This window comes from Cheilinus undulatus, linkage group 24, assembly GCF_018320785.1.
Source record: "Cheilinus undulatus linkage group 24, ASM1832078v1, whole genome shotgun sequence".
Lineage (NCBI taxonomy): Eukaryota > Metazoa > Chordata > Actinopteri > Labriformes > Labridae > Cheilinus > Cheilinus undulatus.
In genome coordinates, this window is record NC_054888.1 from 7,123,408 (window position 1) to 7,139,458 (window position 16,051).

At 39.8% G+C, this 16,051-nt stretch overlaps 1 protein-coding gene across 1 annotated transcript in view; it reads left to right on the plus strand.

The window, feature by feature from the left end:
* The window catches only part of abcc4 (ATP-binding cassette, sub-family C (CFTR/MRP), member 4), a 49,338-nt gene that overhangs the window by 31,986 nt on the left and 1,301 nt on the right, over positions 1–16,051 (plus strand). The window contains exons 13-29 of the mRNA XM_041781559.1: positions 1,533–1,619; positions 3,780–3,876; positions 4,264–4,473; positions 4,645–4,782; positions 4,863–4,900; positions 4,989–5,092; positions 5,186–5,332; positions 5,415–5,494; positions 7,910–8,060; positions 8,174–8,293; positions 8,374–8,484; positions 8,573–8,673; positions 8,783–8,974; positions 9,114–9,269; positions 10,004–10,093; positions 10,379–10,551; positions 10,716–10,821. Coding sequence (XP_041637493.1) covers positions 1,533–1,619; positions 3,780–3,876; positions 4,264–4,473; positions 4,645–4,782; positions 4,863–4,900; positions 4,989–5,092; positions 5,186–5,332; positions 5,415–5,494; positions 7,910–8,060; positions 8,174–8,293; positions 8,374–8,484; positions 8,573–8,673; positions 8,783–8,974; positions 9,114–9,269; positions 10,004–10,093; positions 10,379–10,551; positions 10,716–10,821 — 2,101 coding nt within the window. The remainder of the gene's footprint in view (positions 1–1,532; positions 1,620–3,779; positions 3,877–4,263; positions 4,474–4,644; positions 4,783–4,862; positions 4,901–4,988; positions 5,093–5,185; positions 5,333–5,414; positions 5,495–7,909; positions 8,061–8,173; positions 8,294–8,373; positions 8,485–8,572; positions 8,674–8,782; positions 8,975–9,113; positions 9,270–10,003; positions 10,094–10,378; positions 10,552–10,715; positions 10,822–16,051) is intronic.

The following is a 16,051-nucleotide window of genomic DNA, read 5'->3' on the forward strand; positions in this document are numbered from 1 at the left end:
TATACAGGAAACTTAGAAAATGTTACAGAATACTTCAGCACCTAAAATAACCTACAAGCAATGATTAATTTCTTCTACATTTCACATACAGGGGTAAAGTTAAGCTTTCATTTTTTAAAAAACCTCTCGAGTGATTTTGTTTCACTTGGTGTGGCTGCGGCAGAATGCAGCACTAGGATGTTAATAAACATAATCATTTCTCATCAACGATCTACAAAAGAAGAATTAAAGTGTTTTTAAACCCAGTTTCACTTGAGAGAAGACCATACCAGTGCCAGGGCTGTGCCAGCTGTGTAAGGCCTCGGCACAATTCAGCAGCTGGCTCCCAGTCAGCAACCGCATCGACTTTAAGATTCTAGTCCTGACCTTCAAGGCCATCCATAACCTAGCCCCTCCGTACCCTTCTTCACATCAGCACCTCCTCTCGCACTCTCAGGTCTTCCTCCTCTCTTCACTTCACGTCCCACCCGCCCGCTTGACCACGATGGGCTCCAGAGCCTTTACTCGCTCTGCTCCCAGACTTTGGAACTCCCTCCCATCAGACATCTGTAATATTCATTGTTTTAACTTATTACTGACTTGTGTAACTTGTGAATATTTCATGGACTAATTTGTTTTTCTTGTTTTAACCTTTTCTTGTAAGGTGACCTTGAGTGCTTTGAAAGGCGCCTATAAATAAAATGCATCATCATCATCATCATCATAATTGGGGCTAAGGATGTTCCCAGGCATCTATTTTCTTTTTCAGTTTAAGGCTTTTTTAAAATACATTTAACCGACTTGTCTAAAGAGGAGAAAATGCTTAGAAAACAGTCGAGGGTGGTTGTGTCAGCAGGTATGATTGAGCCTGATATGCTGTGTAAAGCGTGGCTAACATTAGCAGCCAGCTGTCGTTCCTTTTGCAGATTAACACGTGGCATATTTTCACTTCAGTCGAGTAGGTATACGAGAGTATAATCCTCGACAGCCTACATACTTTATTTCTATTTTCTAGTTAAAAAAATGTTCATACCAAGCTTTTTCTACGACATGCTAACTACTTAGCCTCATGTTTACGGTAACTGTGCACATTCCTAACTGAGGTACACACATGAATCAGTGAGGGGGAACATAAGCTTAAAGGACACTAGCATTGGGTATCCAAAAAATTCAGGCTGTTTAGCATGCATGCATGCATAACTGGTGTCAGCTGCTCTAGAACATTCATCTTCCTCACTTGCCGTCAAACATGTAGCAAGTCCTGTTAGTTCAAAAGGGTTCTGTGATGATGCATTCAAGGTCAGCTCAGTTGCTCCTTATCTTCAGCTTTTAAAGGTCTTATGTACAGAATGCATTGTGGGTAATGTAGGCAGCAGTCATGAATTCATTACTGTTGAAACACATGTTGAATCACATGAAGCTGAATGTTAACAACATGCGTGATGCATACCGGGAGAAGGCAGCGAGTGGAGGAACAATGACTGACACTCTCCACGTGGAGCAGCTACATGCTATCAATCAATGCTAACAGAACTGTGTTTGTGCACCGTCAGGGCTGTGTATCAGGATGCAGACATCTACCTCCTGGATGATCCTCTGAGCGCCGTGGACGCCGAGGTCGGGAGACACCTCTTTGAACAGTGAGTGAACATAATGTTTCAAACATCCACTCCTCTTCTCGCCGAATGTGAAACATCCAGTCTGTCAAGTCACTGTGATTTGGTTTACTCCTCTGGGTTCTCAAATAGAGGTGCGTACTGTAAAAGCATGGACAGGAAAATACAGGAGAGTTCCAGTCAACGTTCAAAGCTGGGCGGAAATCCTTCAGCGTCACAGAGAGTTCCTGCGCTGTTGGAGAGTTTGTTTTTGTCCTTACTTTTTATTCCCCCTCGTTCATTTTTACACTCAGTGATAGATTTTCAGAGGCCAAGTATTTAAGAGTGTTTAAGAACTTTTATTATTGGTCTGAATGCTCTGAATAAGAGAGGATGAAGGCGTTGTGTTTTTAAAGCCTGAGTCAGGATGAGGTGCGGTGCTGCTCGTGTTTGACGAATTAATGTAAACATGTCACTCTGTTCCTGTTTCACTCTGCAGTTAGTAACAGACATAAACACAGCTGAAATAGGGGGTATGAAGCACACACTGTCACACAGAACCTAATGAATATATACCCTCTTTATAGGGAACGTACAGAGAAATGCCTGGTTCAGTAAATGTAAAAACAAAACAGCAATTATTGAACTCAATGTTTTAGAGGAAACAAGTTTCTAAAAACTTTTGACCAAGTTAAACATGACTGTTTTGTTAGGTGGAGTTAAGACATCTCTCTTAAGTGTCTCTTGTTTTTCTCTTATGCCTATATGTTTGAATATTTATGTGGCATTCATTTAGTTTGGTTAAGGTTTTCTTTACACATTGGCGCTGGTTTATGTCAGTTGGTAGAGCAAGTACTCATATTCTAAGGCTGTAGTCCTCAATGCACTGGTCGTGGGATCTATTCCTGGTCATTTCTTGCCCAACTCTCTCTCCCCGTGCTTCCTTCCTCTCTTTAGCTGTCCTTTCGAATAAAGGCAAAAAAGCCCCAAGAGTAATCTTTTAAAAAAAGAGGGAAAAAAGGGATTTTACATACTTATGTTTGACTGACTTAAAAACAAAAGTCTAAACATTTTAATGAGTTCCTCTGCCGTAGTTTCGCTTGTTTTTAAATATGTGGAATATATTTTTTCATCTCCAGGTACATCTCAGAAAATTAGAATATCATCTAAAGGTTAATTTCTTCCTGTGATTTACTTCAGAAAATGTCTAATATTTCAGATCAGTAGTTTTCAGCCTTATTTTTGGCTAAGGTACACCTAAGGTTAAGCCAGAATCTCAAAGCACATTGATACAAAAAAGACTCTTTAGATGATGTTACAGTCGAGGTCGCCCATAAGGGGGGATAAAAAGGGAAGAGCTTTCTGAGGCCCAGCTAACTGGGGGATTATAGAGGTCAGCAAAACCATGGTCCACTGTTAAGTTAAGCTGTGATAACCAGTATATTCAACCTGCATAATAAACAGTCTTTTCAAAGCAACAGAAATAAGTTTTACTTATTAGTGCTTGGAATGATATAGCTACACATCGAAACCCTTCAAAAAAACGTGTCAAATTGGGCAAAAAGTAGCAAATTGGGTTAAAAGTAGCAGATTAGGTTAAAAAAACAAGACTAATGGGTTAAAAGAAGCAAAGAGAAGAGGTGAAAATGGACCACAATTGGTGAAAAGGTGGAACAAAGGACAAAAATGTTTGAATGAGACTTAAGGAGAGGCAAAATTGGTGGAAGGATTGGTTAAATTGGTTATTAATAGCACAAATAAATAATTTCAACATCTGAACCCAACAATAGCTTGCCACGCTTTTCATCTCCAAAATGAGGGAACTGTTAGCCGGGATGCTAGCACCAATGCTACTGATCCAGCAGTCATGCACTGATACCATCAATAAATCCAACTTGGTAGGGCCCACTCTGGGATTTTCGGGGGCTCTGCTAATTCTGTGGGCAGACCTGGTTGCAGTACTTTTCATAAAGTTGCAGTAATAACGTACAAACTCCCAAGGCACACCTAGACCTGCCACACCATTTGAGAACCAGCTCTAGATTCATCTAATACAAACAGAAACATGGCAAGACTTTTGTGTTTTTAGCTTGATGATTACAGCCACGGAAATAAAAATCCACCATCTCAAGATATTAAAATATAGTGTAAACGTCCAATTTCTTTGACTTTTACCTAAGTAAATACTGTTTTTTTCTGTTTTAGGTGCATCTGCGGCTTGCTCAGAAACAAACCTCGTGTCTTGGTCACCCACCAGCTGCAGTACCTGAAGGCAGCCGACCAGATCCTGGTCCTGAAAGAGGTTGGCCCTTTTGTCCCTACACATTACTCTGTATTAGAGTACAATAAGAAGACGATTCCTCCCTCAGCATTCTTGTGTTAGCCTGAAAGGAGTTTAATAAGTGAATTTAAGCTGACTTAAATAGAAAAATAGGTACAACTTTGCATCCCTGCAGCAAAGTTAAAGAGCTAACGTCTTTAAACAGAGTGTGTACAGCTCAGAGGTCGTTGCATTCCTGCAGCAGCCTCAGGCATTACAATAGCTGGGGCATTGTTGGAGTGAATACACGTTAACTTTAGAAAACGACCATCAGGATGTCTAAAATTCCTTCAAATTAGCGTAAATGTTTGAGTCTCTTAAAGGTTGAGAATCTTAATGACATTAACGTCTTCTGTGTTTGCGTACCAGGGTCACATGGTGGCGAAGGGCACGTACACGGAGCTGCAGCAGTCCGGCGTGGACTTCACCTCCCTGCTGAAGAAGGAAGAAGAGGAGGAGCAGCAGCAGCAGCAGCAGCAACCTGTGGAGATCCCAATCAGGGGCAGAACTCTGTCCCAGAATTCAGTGCTCTCACAGACCTCCTCCATGCACTCGGTCAAAGACGGAGACTACCTACCGGTTCGTTCAAAATGTTGCATTTCCAAGAGGTTCTAACGCCACTGTTACAGCTTCTTTTGCTGTCCCCTAGTGGAAATAGTCAGTTATTGCAACATGCAAAACAGTAGAATTAGTGCTAAATGTAGTTAAGCCTGCTCAGTAACCAAGGCATGATGTATTCCACTCATGCAGGAGGAAACCGTGCAGACAGTGGCAGAGGAATCCCGCGCAGAGGGAACCATCGGGTTTGGTCTGTACGTCAAATACCTGCGAGCTGGAGCCAGCATCCTGTTCCTGCTCACCGTCTTTGTGCTCAACATTCTAGCTCAGGTAGGCAAACCGATGGATTAGCTGTCTGCTGTTGAAATACCAGATCCTGGCTTTTCCTGATGATTGTTTTTATCCTCTAGGTAGCATACATCATGCAAGACTGGTGGCTTGCTTACTGGTGAGTATGGAAACCAGTAAAAGCAACATATATATGCCCTCTACTTTGCATTTGTGTGACTTCTTTATGTGACTCTTCGACTGATCAGGGCTGATCAGCAGGAGAAGCTCAGTGAAAACAGCACCATCTCCCAAAACGGACAAAATATCACACAGCAGCTGGACTTAGACTTCTACCTGGGAATTTATGGAGGTAATCAGAAAACACATCTCCTAATATCATTTCACTTGTGATTAATATCATGTACTTCAGTCGTGTGAGGGAGCAAATGTTTGTTTTTTACAGGTCTTACGATAGCCACCATCATTTTTGGCTTCTTGAGGAATCTGGTCCTGTTTAACGTGCTGGTGAGATGTGCTCAGTCTCTGCACAACCGCATGTTTGACGCCATACTCCGGACACATGTGCGCTTCTTTGACATCAACCCTATTGGTGAGCTGAAGTTGAAACCTCAACTCCTCCTAAGAAAGAATATATCGACAGTAGTTTGAGAAACTCTTCCATCTCATTGCAGGAAGAGTCCTGAACAGGTTTTCAAAGGACATTGGCCAGCTGGATTCTAACATGCCGTGGACTTTTGTGGACTTTATTCAGGTAAGGAGTTTAATAATTGAGGATTTGTTGAGAGCAGGAGCTTTAAAACCTAACAGTTCAATAGGATGGCTGATGCTTTAAAAGATCAAAGCTGTATTTGAGCTGGTCTGTGTTTGTATCTGTGTAAATTAATATTTGTTTTTTTATGAATGCACGCATGAAACTAGGTGTGTGCATGTGTCGTAGTTATTTTGTATGCATTTTGTTTGAAGTATTAATGTGTATGCATCTGTTTATATGTTAGTGTAAGTTTATGATTGAAATAAAGATGTAGAGGTCCTTTAAAATCTTAACATATTTGTCCCTAAGGACAAAAATATTCACTGTCCAAAAACTGCTGTAAAAATCTTTTAAAATAATATTTGTTTCCACTTTAAATGAGTAAGTCTTTCTAAACTACTTCAGCCTGAAATATATTTATAAAATACAGATTATATTTATGAGGTTTTTAACCCTTTGAAGGCCAGTATGTTTACACAAATCCATTGTATTTTGAATGAGGTAAAAAAAAAAAAAAAAAAAAAAATTGAAGGAGTATTTGCTTATTTTTTTTATCAGGCCCTGAGATGGATAAATAATGCAGCTTAAGCTTTTTTTTTTTTTTTTTTATAGTGTCAGATTGGAAAAAAAAACCCTCAGGCGTAGTCCTAAGAACAAAAAATGTCCACTTCCCAAAATGCAGCAAAATTAAAAATATTTTAATACATTTTTTTTCCACTTTAAACAAGTCAGTCTTTTAAAACTATTTTAGTCTAAAATATACATATTAAGTATTAATTATGATTTATATTTTGGGAGGTTTTAACCCTTTAAAGGCCAGCGTGTTTACATAACTCCACTCTATTTTTAATTAGGAACAAAACAAAAAACTAAAATAATTTCAATAAAATGCATTTCAAGGATTTTTTGATTATTTTTTATCAGACCCTGAGATGGATGTATGATTGGCAGCATTGATTTTGATGCATCATTATTTTCTTTACAGTGTCAGGAAAAAATAAATAAATAAATAAATAAATCACACTCGTCCTAAGGACAAAAAATGTCTGCTTCCCAAAAATGCTACAAAAATAATGTATATTGATATTTTTCCAATTTAAATGAGTCAATATTTTAAAACTTCTTCAGTCTGAAATCCACATATCAAATATTGATTACATCATATATTTTGGGATGTTTTAACCCTTTAAAGGCCAGTATGTTTACATAACACCGCTGTTTTTTTTTTAATTGAAAAATGAATAAATAAAATAATTTCGATAAGATACGTTTCTTTTTTTTTTCCTTTTGACTTTCTACTTATTTATTTTCATGAAAACAACATTCTTGACAACACAGGGCCATAAGATACATTTCCAAGAGTATTTGCTTATTTTTATCAGACCCTGAGATGCATGAATGATCGGGAGCAATATTAAGTTGGATGCATTTTTTTCTATAGTGTTAGATTAGGAAAAAAAAAAAACCTCAAACTGAAATGAAAACTAGAAAAATACTCACACTTGGAGTCCTAAGGACAATAAATGTCCACTTCCGAAAAACTGCAGTAAAAATATTATATTTTAATATTTTTTTCCACTTAAAACGAGTCAATCCTTAAACTACTTCAGCTTAAAATATATATATCAAATATTAATTTGATTTTTATTTTATTAATTTTATTGTGTTTTTACCCTTTAAAGGGCATTATGTTTAAAAGAACAAAATCAGAAAAACTCAGATTTTTTTGTACATGGGCTCCATTATCCAACATCAGCAGCGACACACACTCATTATCTCAGTAGCTAAGCACCCTTGCAGCAAACGGTAAAAGAATGAAATTTTGCTGCATGCTTTGAATGGTAGACAGTAGCGCCATCTGGTGGAAAAATATAAAAATTAAAAATTGAAAGCTAGTAGTCCAAAATGAAATCTGAACATAAAGAAATGCATTAGTTTATGTTGAGATAGATGTGGTATCAAAAATGTCATTTTCAATGGTTTTAAGTGGGACATTTTTTATCCTTAGGAACAAATGTGTCGGTTTTTATGTAGCTTAGCTGTTTTAGGCTAATTGAAGGAACTGAGATGACAATTCTAAATCAGTTTTAAAAATGAATATCCGCTGGTAAATTTGAGCTATATTCATCCTGCATAGCCAAAATGTCCCCTTGGATCTCTTAAGGGTTATATCTTGTTTTGTTCATTAGTGCGTCATTCACAAAAGCCTTTCAGTTAGCAATTTATTTTAGTCATTTGCAATTCAGTTTCTCAAAAAACTCTACATACCTGGGAGTAAATTGGAATAAAACTAGTTTTATGCCCATTCACACAAGTTTATAAAACAGCACAAAAGTTCACCAACCAGGAAACATAACATACAGTTGCTGTAAAAAAGCAGATTTTATAACCATAGTTTATGTTCTCTGTGATCAGGTTTTCCTGCAGATTCTTGGGGTCATCGCTGTGTCAGTCTCTGTGATCCCCTGGATCCTCCTCCCTGTGCTCCCACTCCTTCTCGTCTTCCTCTTCCTGCGCCGCTACTTCCTGCGGACCTCCAGAAACATCAAACGCCTTGAATCCACCAGTGAGTGCCCCATAGTGGAACAGTGTGGCTTTACTTTATTCATCATGAAAGTGGCACGGCTTAGAGTCACTGAAGTAGGCATCTAACGCTGCACCTTTTCCCCCCTCTTGCAGCTCGGAGTCCGGTCTTCTCCCACCTGTCGTCATCTCTTCAGGGCTTGTGGACGATCCGAGCGTTTGGAGCTGAGGAGAGGTTCCAAAAAGACTTTGACTCCCATCAGGACCTGCACTCAGGTTCGTCTCAGCCTCTGCACTTAAATATCCCCTGCATGTCTCTGCAGCGTTTTTAAATGATGATTTCTCACTACAAACAGGGGCCTGGTTTCTGTTCCTGACCACCTCTCGATGGTTCGCTCTCCGCCTTGACGGCTTGTGCGCCATTTTTGTCACCATCACTACCTTTGGCTGCCTGCTGCTCAGAAACCGTGAGGAAGCGTTTCTTTTATAAGCATTTTATTGGGAGAATTAATAATCGTAGACGTTGAAAAAGAGTTTGCTTTGTGCCTTTATTAGAGCTGGACGCTGGATCTGTGGGTTTGGCTCTGACTTACTCCGTCACCCTGATGGGCATGTTCCAGTGGGGCGTCAGGCAGAGTGCAGAGGTGGAGAACATGGTGAGATAACCCCTGATATTAGTTTAAAACTTCTGTACTCAAACATGTAAACAATAACAGCAATAAACAAAAAGTATGTAAGTAACCCAGGTGTTCCTTCTTTCTTTAGATGACCTCAGTGGAGAGGGTGGTGGAGTATACTGAACTAGAGAGTGAAGCACCCTGGGAAACCCAGAAGCGTCCTCCTCCTGATTGGCCCAGCAAAGGCCTGGTGACCTTTGACCAGGTCAGCTTCTCCTACAGCAGTGACGGACCGGTGGTGCTGAAGAGCCTGAAAGCAATGTTTAGGCCTCAGGAGAAGGTGAGACATGTTTGTTTCTTGTCGGCCTTGTTTGTTTACAGTTGGTCATGTTTGTAAAGTCAGCTATGTTTGCTTACTGTCAGCCATGTTTGTTTACAGAGTACAAAACACTGTTTACATCTGATGTCTTCTCTGACAGGTGGGGATTGTGGGTAGGACAGGTGCTGGTAAAAGCTCCCTGGTGTCGGCTCTGTTCCGCCTGGCGGAGCCTCAGGGGAAGATCTACATCGACGGGGTTTTAACCTCTGAGATTGGCCTCCATGACCTCCGCCAGAAGATGTCAATCATCCCTCAGGTAAACATAAAATCACTTCTTACCATGAACCGACCGACAGACTGAGCTTGTTTTAGGGTTTAATCAAATCTTCAATGCAGTGAAAGTAGCTTTCATGATCAACAAGTGTTTCAGAATGACTGCGGGCACAAAGAGCCAATGAATGGCCATATTTTGGCCTTGTTGGGACAAATCACTCTTTGTTCTCTTCCACGGCAAATTGCCCCTAAAAGCCTGAGTCTCTGTGGGATTTCCCCCAGAAAATTTATGTAACAGGATTTTCTGTCGGCCTAGAGAGGCCGACAAAGACGGTTCACTTATTGAAGTTACACTCACGATCAAAACAAGCTTTATCCATGATTCTAAGGGATCCCCGACGAAGTTCATTGTAGCAGCTAATCCCACTGCTGTGGAGAGGGGCGTGTTAGCATGTGTGCTACTTTAAATATGCATTTAACATCAATGCTAATATGTTGTGATATCATACATGCTATCATACTTACAAATGGTATCGGACCAATACCTTATTGCCTAAGCTCATCTCTGAATGCTAATAGAAAATCAAACATTTTCTTTTCTACTCTCATATTTTTATCTCACATTTAGCATAAAACATGTACATAAGCGTGTTGCGATGGTCTTGAAAAGGTATTAAAAAATTATTGCCTTTAATGCCAGATTTTCTGTATAAACCCTGTATTAAATTTTCTCTTATTTCAGATGACTGTAGTGTACCTCCCTTGTGTTTTTTTTAGGACCCTGTGCTCTTTACGGGCTCCATGAGGAAGAACTTAGATCCCTTTAACTATCATACTGATGAAGAACTGTGGAACGCTCTGCAAGAGGTCAGTAATACTCAATGACACACAGTATAGAAAGAGCCAGTGTGTTTGAGGCTACTGAAACAGACTAATATTATGAGAAAAAAGCAGTCTGCACTGGCACATAGATAAAACTGTCCTTAAATGCACTGTTGTATCATGTACAGTTATGTAACTGCTCAGGGAACCAGTAGCTTTTAGTAAAGTAAGTTTTCTGAAAGTAGATGCACAGTACCATCTTTTTTTTCTGCGAGGAGACTAAATATGAGTGCACGCATTTAACAATAAATACGGTAATGCTCTCTGCAGGTGCAGCTGAAGTCCGTGGTGGAGGAGCTGCCTGGGAAACTGGAGACGGTTCTGGCAGAGTCAGGCTCCAACTTCAGTGTGGGCCAGAGACAGCTGGTGTGTCTGGCCAGAGCCATCCTGAGGAAGAACCGCATCCTCATCATCGACGAGGCCACGGCCAACGTGGACCCCAGGTACTGCTGACAATTCCCATGTACCCATGTACATCCTGGAATAACGTTCCAAATAGAAGCACACACTAGTCAAAGTTTTTTATTTATTTTTTAAAATCAAAATCTGTGTTAACAATTGAAGTTACCAGTAAATAAAATAACTTTGATGTGCTTTCCTTGTGCAGGACGGATGAACTGATCCAGAAAACCATCAGGGACAAATTCAGAGAATGTACTGTGCTGACAATCGCTCATCGCCTCAACACAATCATCGACAGTGACAGGATACTGGTGAGTACTTTCTGCCTAAAATGGCTAAACTACACAAAAACCAACACATTTATGTACTTGCAGCCACTCTGGGAATGTGTTGCAGATGTTATATTTGCATGATTGAGCCATCATTTTGGGAAATTTAATGTTTGTGATCTTGTCTAGACACATTGAAAGGTAGCACTTTAAAATCATAGTGATCATGAGGCTGATTTCCTCGAGTATGGAGACTGACAGCAAGCTGAAACATTGAGCAGTACCTCTGAAACTCTGTCAAGTTGACTCCATAGGGCAGTTGACCTGCTTTAAGTATTTCCTGAAAAAAGCAGCTGAGTGAGCAAATACTACTGCCTGAGGATTGGTCTTTCCTAGATCATGGTTTTACCGGCAGAGTGACCTGTGACATCATCATTAACCCTTCAGTCATGTTTTTGTTTATAGTCACTCTAAGGTTGGTTACCTTTACTCAAAGAAAACTGATCTATTATCTGACAGTAAAACAACAAACTACTGATAAAGCAACTTCTACCCTAACTTTCATGAACCTAAAATGTGGTGCTTTGCTGCCCTCTTGTGGTTGAAAGTTCACCCTGCAGAAGTGCAGCTTCTCCTGACATCCACTGTTTGAAGGAGCTTGTATTACATGGACTCTTGGTTGATAACTCCTCTTTATTTGTATCCTGTTTGGAGAGTGATTTATTACCAAAGCTGTGATGGTGTCAGTACAGTGGCCCAGGAAGGACAATAAAAGGCTGTGGGTGTTGCACAGCAGAAGTTGGATAATGAGGATGCTGCACTACTACTGAGTTAAACACAGTGTTTGTGTAGTTTTTCTCTTATTAGTAACAATAACATATTCTAACAGTGAAGCTGACTTGGAAGCCGGTTTTCTAACATGCGTTTTGGTTTAGTTCCATTTGGTACAGCATCCAAAGTTAGCAAAGTAACTGATCCTTATGTCCCACTCTCTTGGCACTCATACCCTGTGATGGGGCACCAAGTACGGCAGATGTTACAATGTCATGTACCAGGCGCTTTAGTCTAAAGCTGTGTATATCTGAGAGTGAGTAAAATAAAGGCAAGGATTTGAACAGGAGGAAATATCAGTGAGACAAAGAGGCAAGGCACAAGGTTTATAGATGCATTATTTATTATTCTGTCTCGTTTTTCTAAAGCTATGAACGTCAGCAAAGTATCAATAAGACAATAATGAGAGACACTAGAGTGGACCAAAGCTGCCTGATAGTAACCAGCAGGGACTGTAATGACATTGTATTCAAAAACATGTGCTTACACCCTTAATATTTCCTTTAATATCTACTTCCCAAAAACAGTGTAAAAATATTATTTATTAATATTTTTCCACTTTATACAAGTCAGTCTGTTAAAACTACATCAGAAAATGAAATATACATATCAAATATATTCTATTTTTGTGGATTGTTTACATAACTCCACTGTTTTAATAAAACAAAATCACAAAAACTCAAATTAGATACCTTAATAACACCAACAGTGATATACACTAGTCATTCCAGCAGTAAGGCACACTGAAGAAAACCATAAGTGTGAATTTTTGCAGCATACTTTGAATGGGAAAAAGTAACGCCATCTGGTGGACAGATATAAAAATTAAAAATAGAAAGGTAGTAGTCTAAAATGAACTCTTTACATAAAAGAATGCATTAGTTAATGTTAAGATAAATGTGGGATCAGAAATGTCATTTTCAGTGGTTTTCAACGGGACGTTTTTTTGCCCTTAGGGAGAAATGTGTCGGTTTTTGTGTAGCTTAGCCAGTTTAGGCTAATTTAAGGAACTGAGACGATTCTAAAAAAGTAATCAATGAATGCTCTCTGGTAAATTTGAACTATTTTCATTCAAAACATCCAAAATGGCTTGAAAATGTCCCCAGGATCTCTTGAGTGTAAATATGGAGTTGTCCTCACTTTTGCCGCTATAATAGCCTCCACTGTTTTTGGAATGTAGTGATGGGTCGTTATGACCGAGCCGGTTCAAAGAGCCGGCTCTTTAAAGTGAACGATAAGAGCCAGATCCTGTTTGAGAGCTGTTTTATATCATTACTACTACTATTATTATTATGGGTGTCTGTGCTTTATTTGATTGATTCGTAAGGATGAACTTTTTTCCACATTCTACTACAGGCACACCATGCATTTAATGTTTCATATCAGGTGTGTCAGCCAAGGAGCAGATTTCATCTGACCTGCAAGGTGTTTCAGGGAGACTGTACCAGCGTTTCTGATAGACTTTTTTGTCTCCGGTCAAAACCGGCAGTCCTCAAGAATTCCAGCCATTTAGAACAACTACCGGACATTTGCTTTAACATTATTTTCCTGCATTAACAGCAGCAAAACGCATAAATCTCTCTTATTTTTTTGTGTAAGTGCCTCAAAGTATCAAAATGAAAGCTGCACGCTTTTCCTTACACATGCAGTCAGTTACACAATATACACCCATGTTAAACTCATAAACAACTCATAAGCACCATTAGCCTGTTAGCACGTTGGCCACTATCATAACTTTGCAGCTTACAACAGCCAAATACCATCCTCCACCGACAACTACAGAGCATCCAAACACATAACAAAAGTGCTCTCTTAACTGGACACTTCGTTAGAACTCTAGATTTCAAATGAAAAATGAGTCTCACTGTCAGCTGCTAATATCAGTCCTCATAATGATGTAACTGTAACCTCTCTGAAGAGAGACAGAGCCTTCGTTATAAGCTCCAAGTGGTCCATGACGATCTGCAGGATGTGATTCTGTGTTGACTACAATCCAATTTTATCTGAGGATTGGTCATAGGTAGTTTATCAAAGTCCACTACAGCTCTGCTTGGCGTAGGCCTCTCTTTCTCTGCTGCTGCATTGGTGTTTACGACGCTCAGCTATACTGTTCCCTTTGTTTCGGCCTCTTCATTACTCGCAGCGATGACACAAAATCCCTCCATACTGCTGATGATATTAAAGAGGGGGTATTATACTTTTCCGATTTTTAAAACATAAATATAAAGTCACAATGTTGGGTGTCCATACTCCACATATATGGCAGTAATCTTGGAATTAGCGTGTAAACTGATGAAAACGGTTTGTTGAAAATCTCTCAGATTCTCCTGAGACGAGATTTCAATGGAGTGAACCAATGAGGTCATTGCAATATTATCTCCTGACTGGTTCGTGGTTCGTCTGTGCTGCCGGCAAAGCAGAACAGACCACCCCCACAAGGCCTCTTAGCCATTTAGCCATTGAGTAACACAGTAATTTAACACTTACCAAACAGAGACGTCCTGCTCTACCCTTCACTGCTGCTGGTTTTCTTCCCCCTCTCTCTCCAAACTATCAGGATCAGACTCCGGGTCTAACATGTACAGACGTATATCTAAAGAGTTGTTGGGGAGCCGAAATTCCCATCACTATTGGAAAGCTTTCCACAAGATTTGTCGTGTTTATGTGGGAATGTGTGTCCATTCATTCTGAAGAGCATTTATGGGGTCAGACACTGATGTTGGACAAGAAGACCTGGCCCACAATAACCATTCCAGTTCATGTAAAAGATCCTTGATGCTGGTGAGGTCAGGGCTCTGTCAAGTCCTTCCAGTCTTTATGGTCCTGTTTTTTTGTACTGGGGTACAGTCACGTTTTTTTAACAGAACCTTCCCCAAACTGTTGCTACAAAGTTGGAAGCGTAGCATTTTCCAATGTGTCTTTGTCTGCCGGTGCATTAAGACTCGCCTTCACTGGAGATTAACAACCTAAAACAGCCCCATATTCCTCCTCCAGAAATCTCTACTGTTGGTACAATGAATCTGGCAAACCCAGACTCACCGGTCTGACTGCCAAACAGAAAACCATGATTAGTCACTCCACAGAGCACATTACTGTTGTTCCCAAATGGTTCTAATCTGTAATATCACTTACAGTTGAATGTGGAATATCCAGCAGGGATGACAGTTGTGAACCATCTTACTGCAAAGGTGGCATCCATCTCAGTGAAGTCACTGAGCTCTTCATTTTGCATCACAATTGTCTGTAAATGGAGACTGCATGGCGAGGTGCTTGATTCTACACAGCTGTGGCAACACCTGAATTCAATAATTAACAGGTGTGGCCAAATACTTTTGGTCTGTGGGCGTATAACGCACCAAAGTACCAAGTGCTAGGTGTAATACTTTTAGAAGTACAGTGGGACAGTGTGAGCTGTATTTGAGAAACTCATTCTAACACTGGGGACAACAGAGGTGAAGAGCCTAGATTAGTGATACTCAACATGTGGCTCTTTGATTATTTTGTGGCTCTTGTATGTCTTAATTTGAAATATTATTCCCCCAAAAAACCTTAGTAAAGGAAAACTTTGACCACAGAAATTATACAAATTAATCAGTTTGTTTTCCAGCCGGATACAGAAGGCTTTAATTTTCAAACTTAAGTGTCCCATTTATCCCATTTTTTTCCCTTTCTGACCATTTTTGCCACTATTCCCCCAGTAAAGCCATTAAATACCACTTTTTCCCATTTTTTTTGCCACTTCTTTTTGCCCCTTTAATCCCATTTTTCCCCTTTTCACCCATTTAAGCTACCTTTCGCCATTGAATACCACTTGTTTCCTCTTTTTGTGCCCATTTTTGCAATTTCTTTACGCCACTTTTCTCCTTTTTTTGCCCATTTAAGCTACCTTTTGCCCTGTTTTGCCACTCAACTGCTTTTTGCCCATTTTAGTCACTTTTCTCCTTTTTTTGCCACTTTTGGACAATTTTGCCCCTTTTCACCAGTTTTTCACCACTTTTCATCCATTTAGGCTACCTTTTGCCATTAAATACCACTTGTTTCCTCTTTTTTTGCCCTATTTTGCCACTCTAGACTGCTTTATGCTACTTCAAGCTGTTTTTGCCACTTTTCACTACTTAGATTGTGGCTCTTGCAAAGGTATTTTTCAACAATTTGCCTCTATGGTTGAGCAGGGATGAGTAACACTGCTCTAGATGAAGGAGGGGGTGTTTACCTATTTCCTCAAAAGTAGAAAGGGACTGCGGATTGGTTGTTGTTGGGAAGTTATTCCACCATTCCAGCCAAATCTTCCTGAATGGTCTCATCACTACAAAAGTGCAGCTGGACAGACACTGGTCATGGAAATGCAGGGTTAACTGGACGACACAAAAAGTGTCAGCTCAAGCTGTATGATAAATTACACCGGTACTTTTGGATCACTGAAATAACTTTCTCTAGCCAT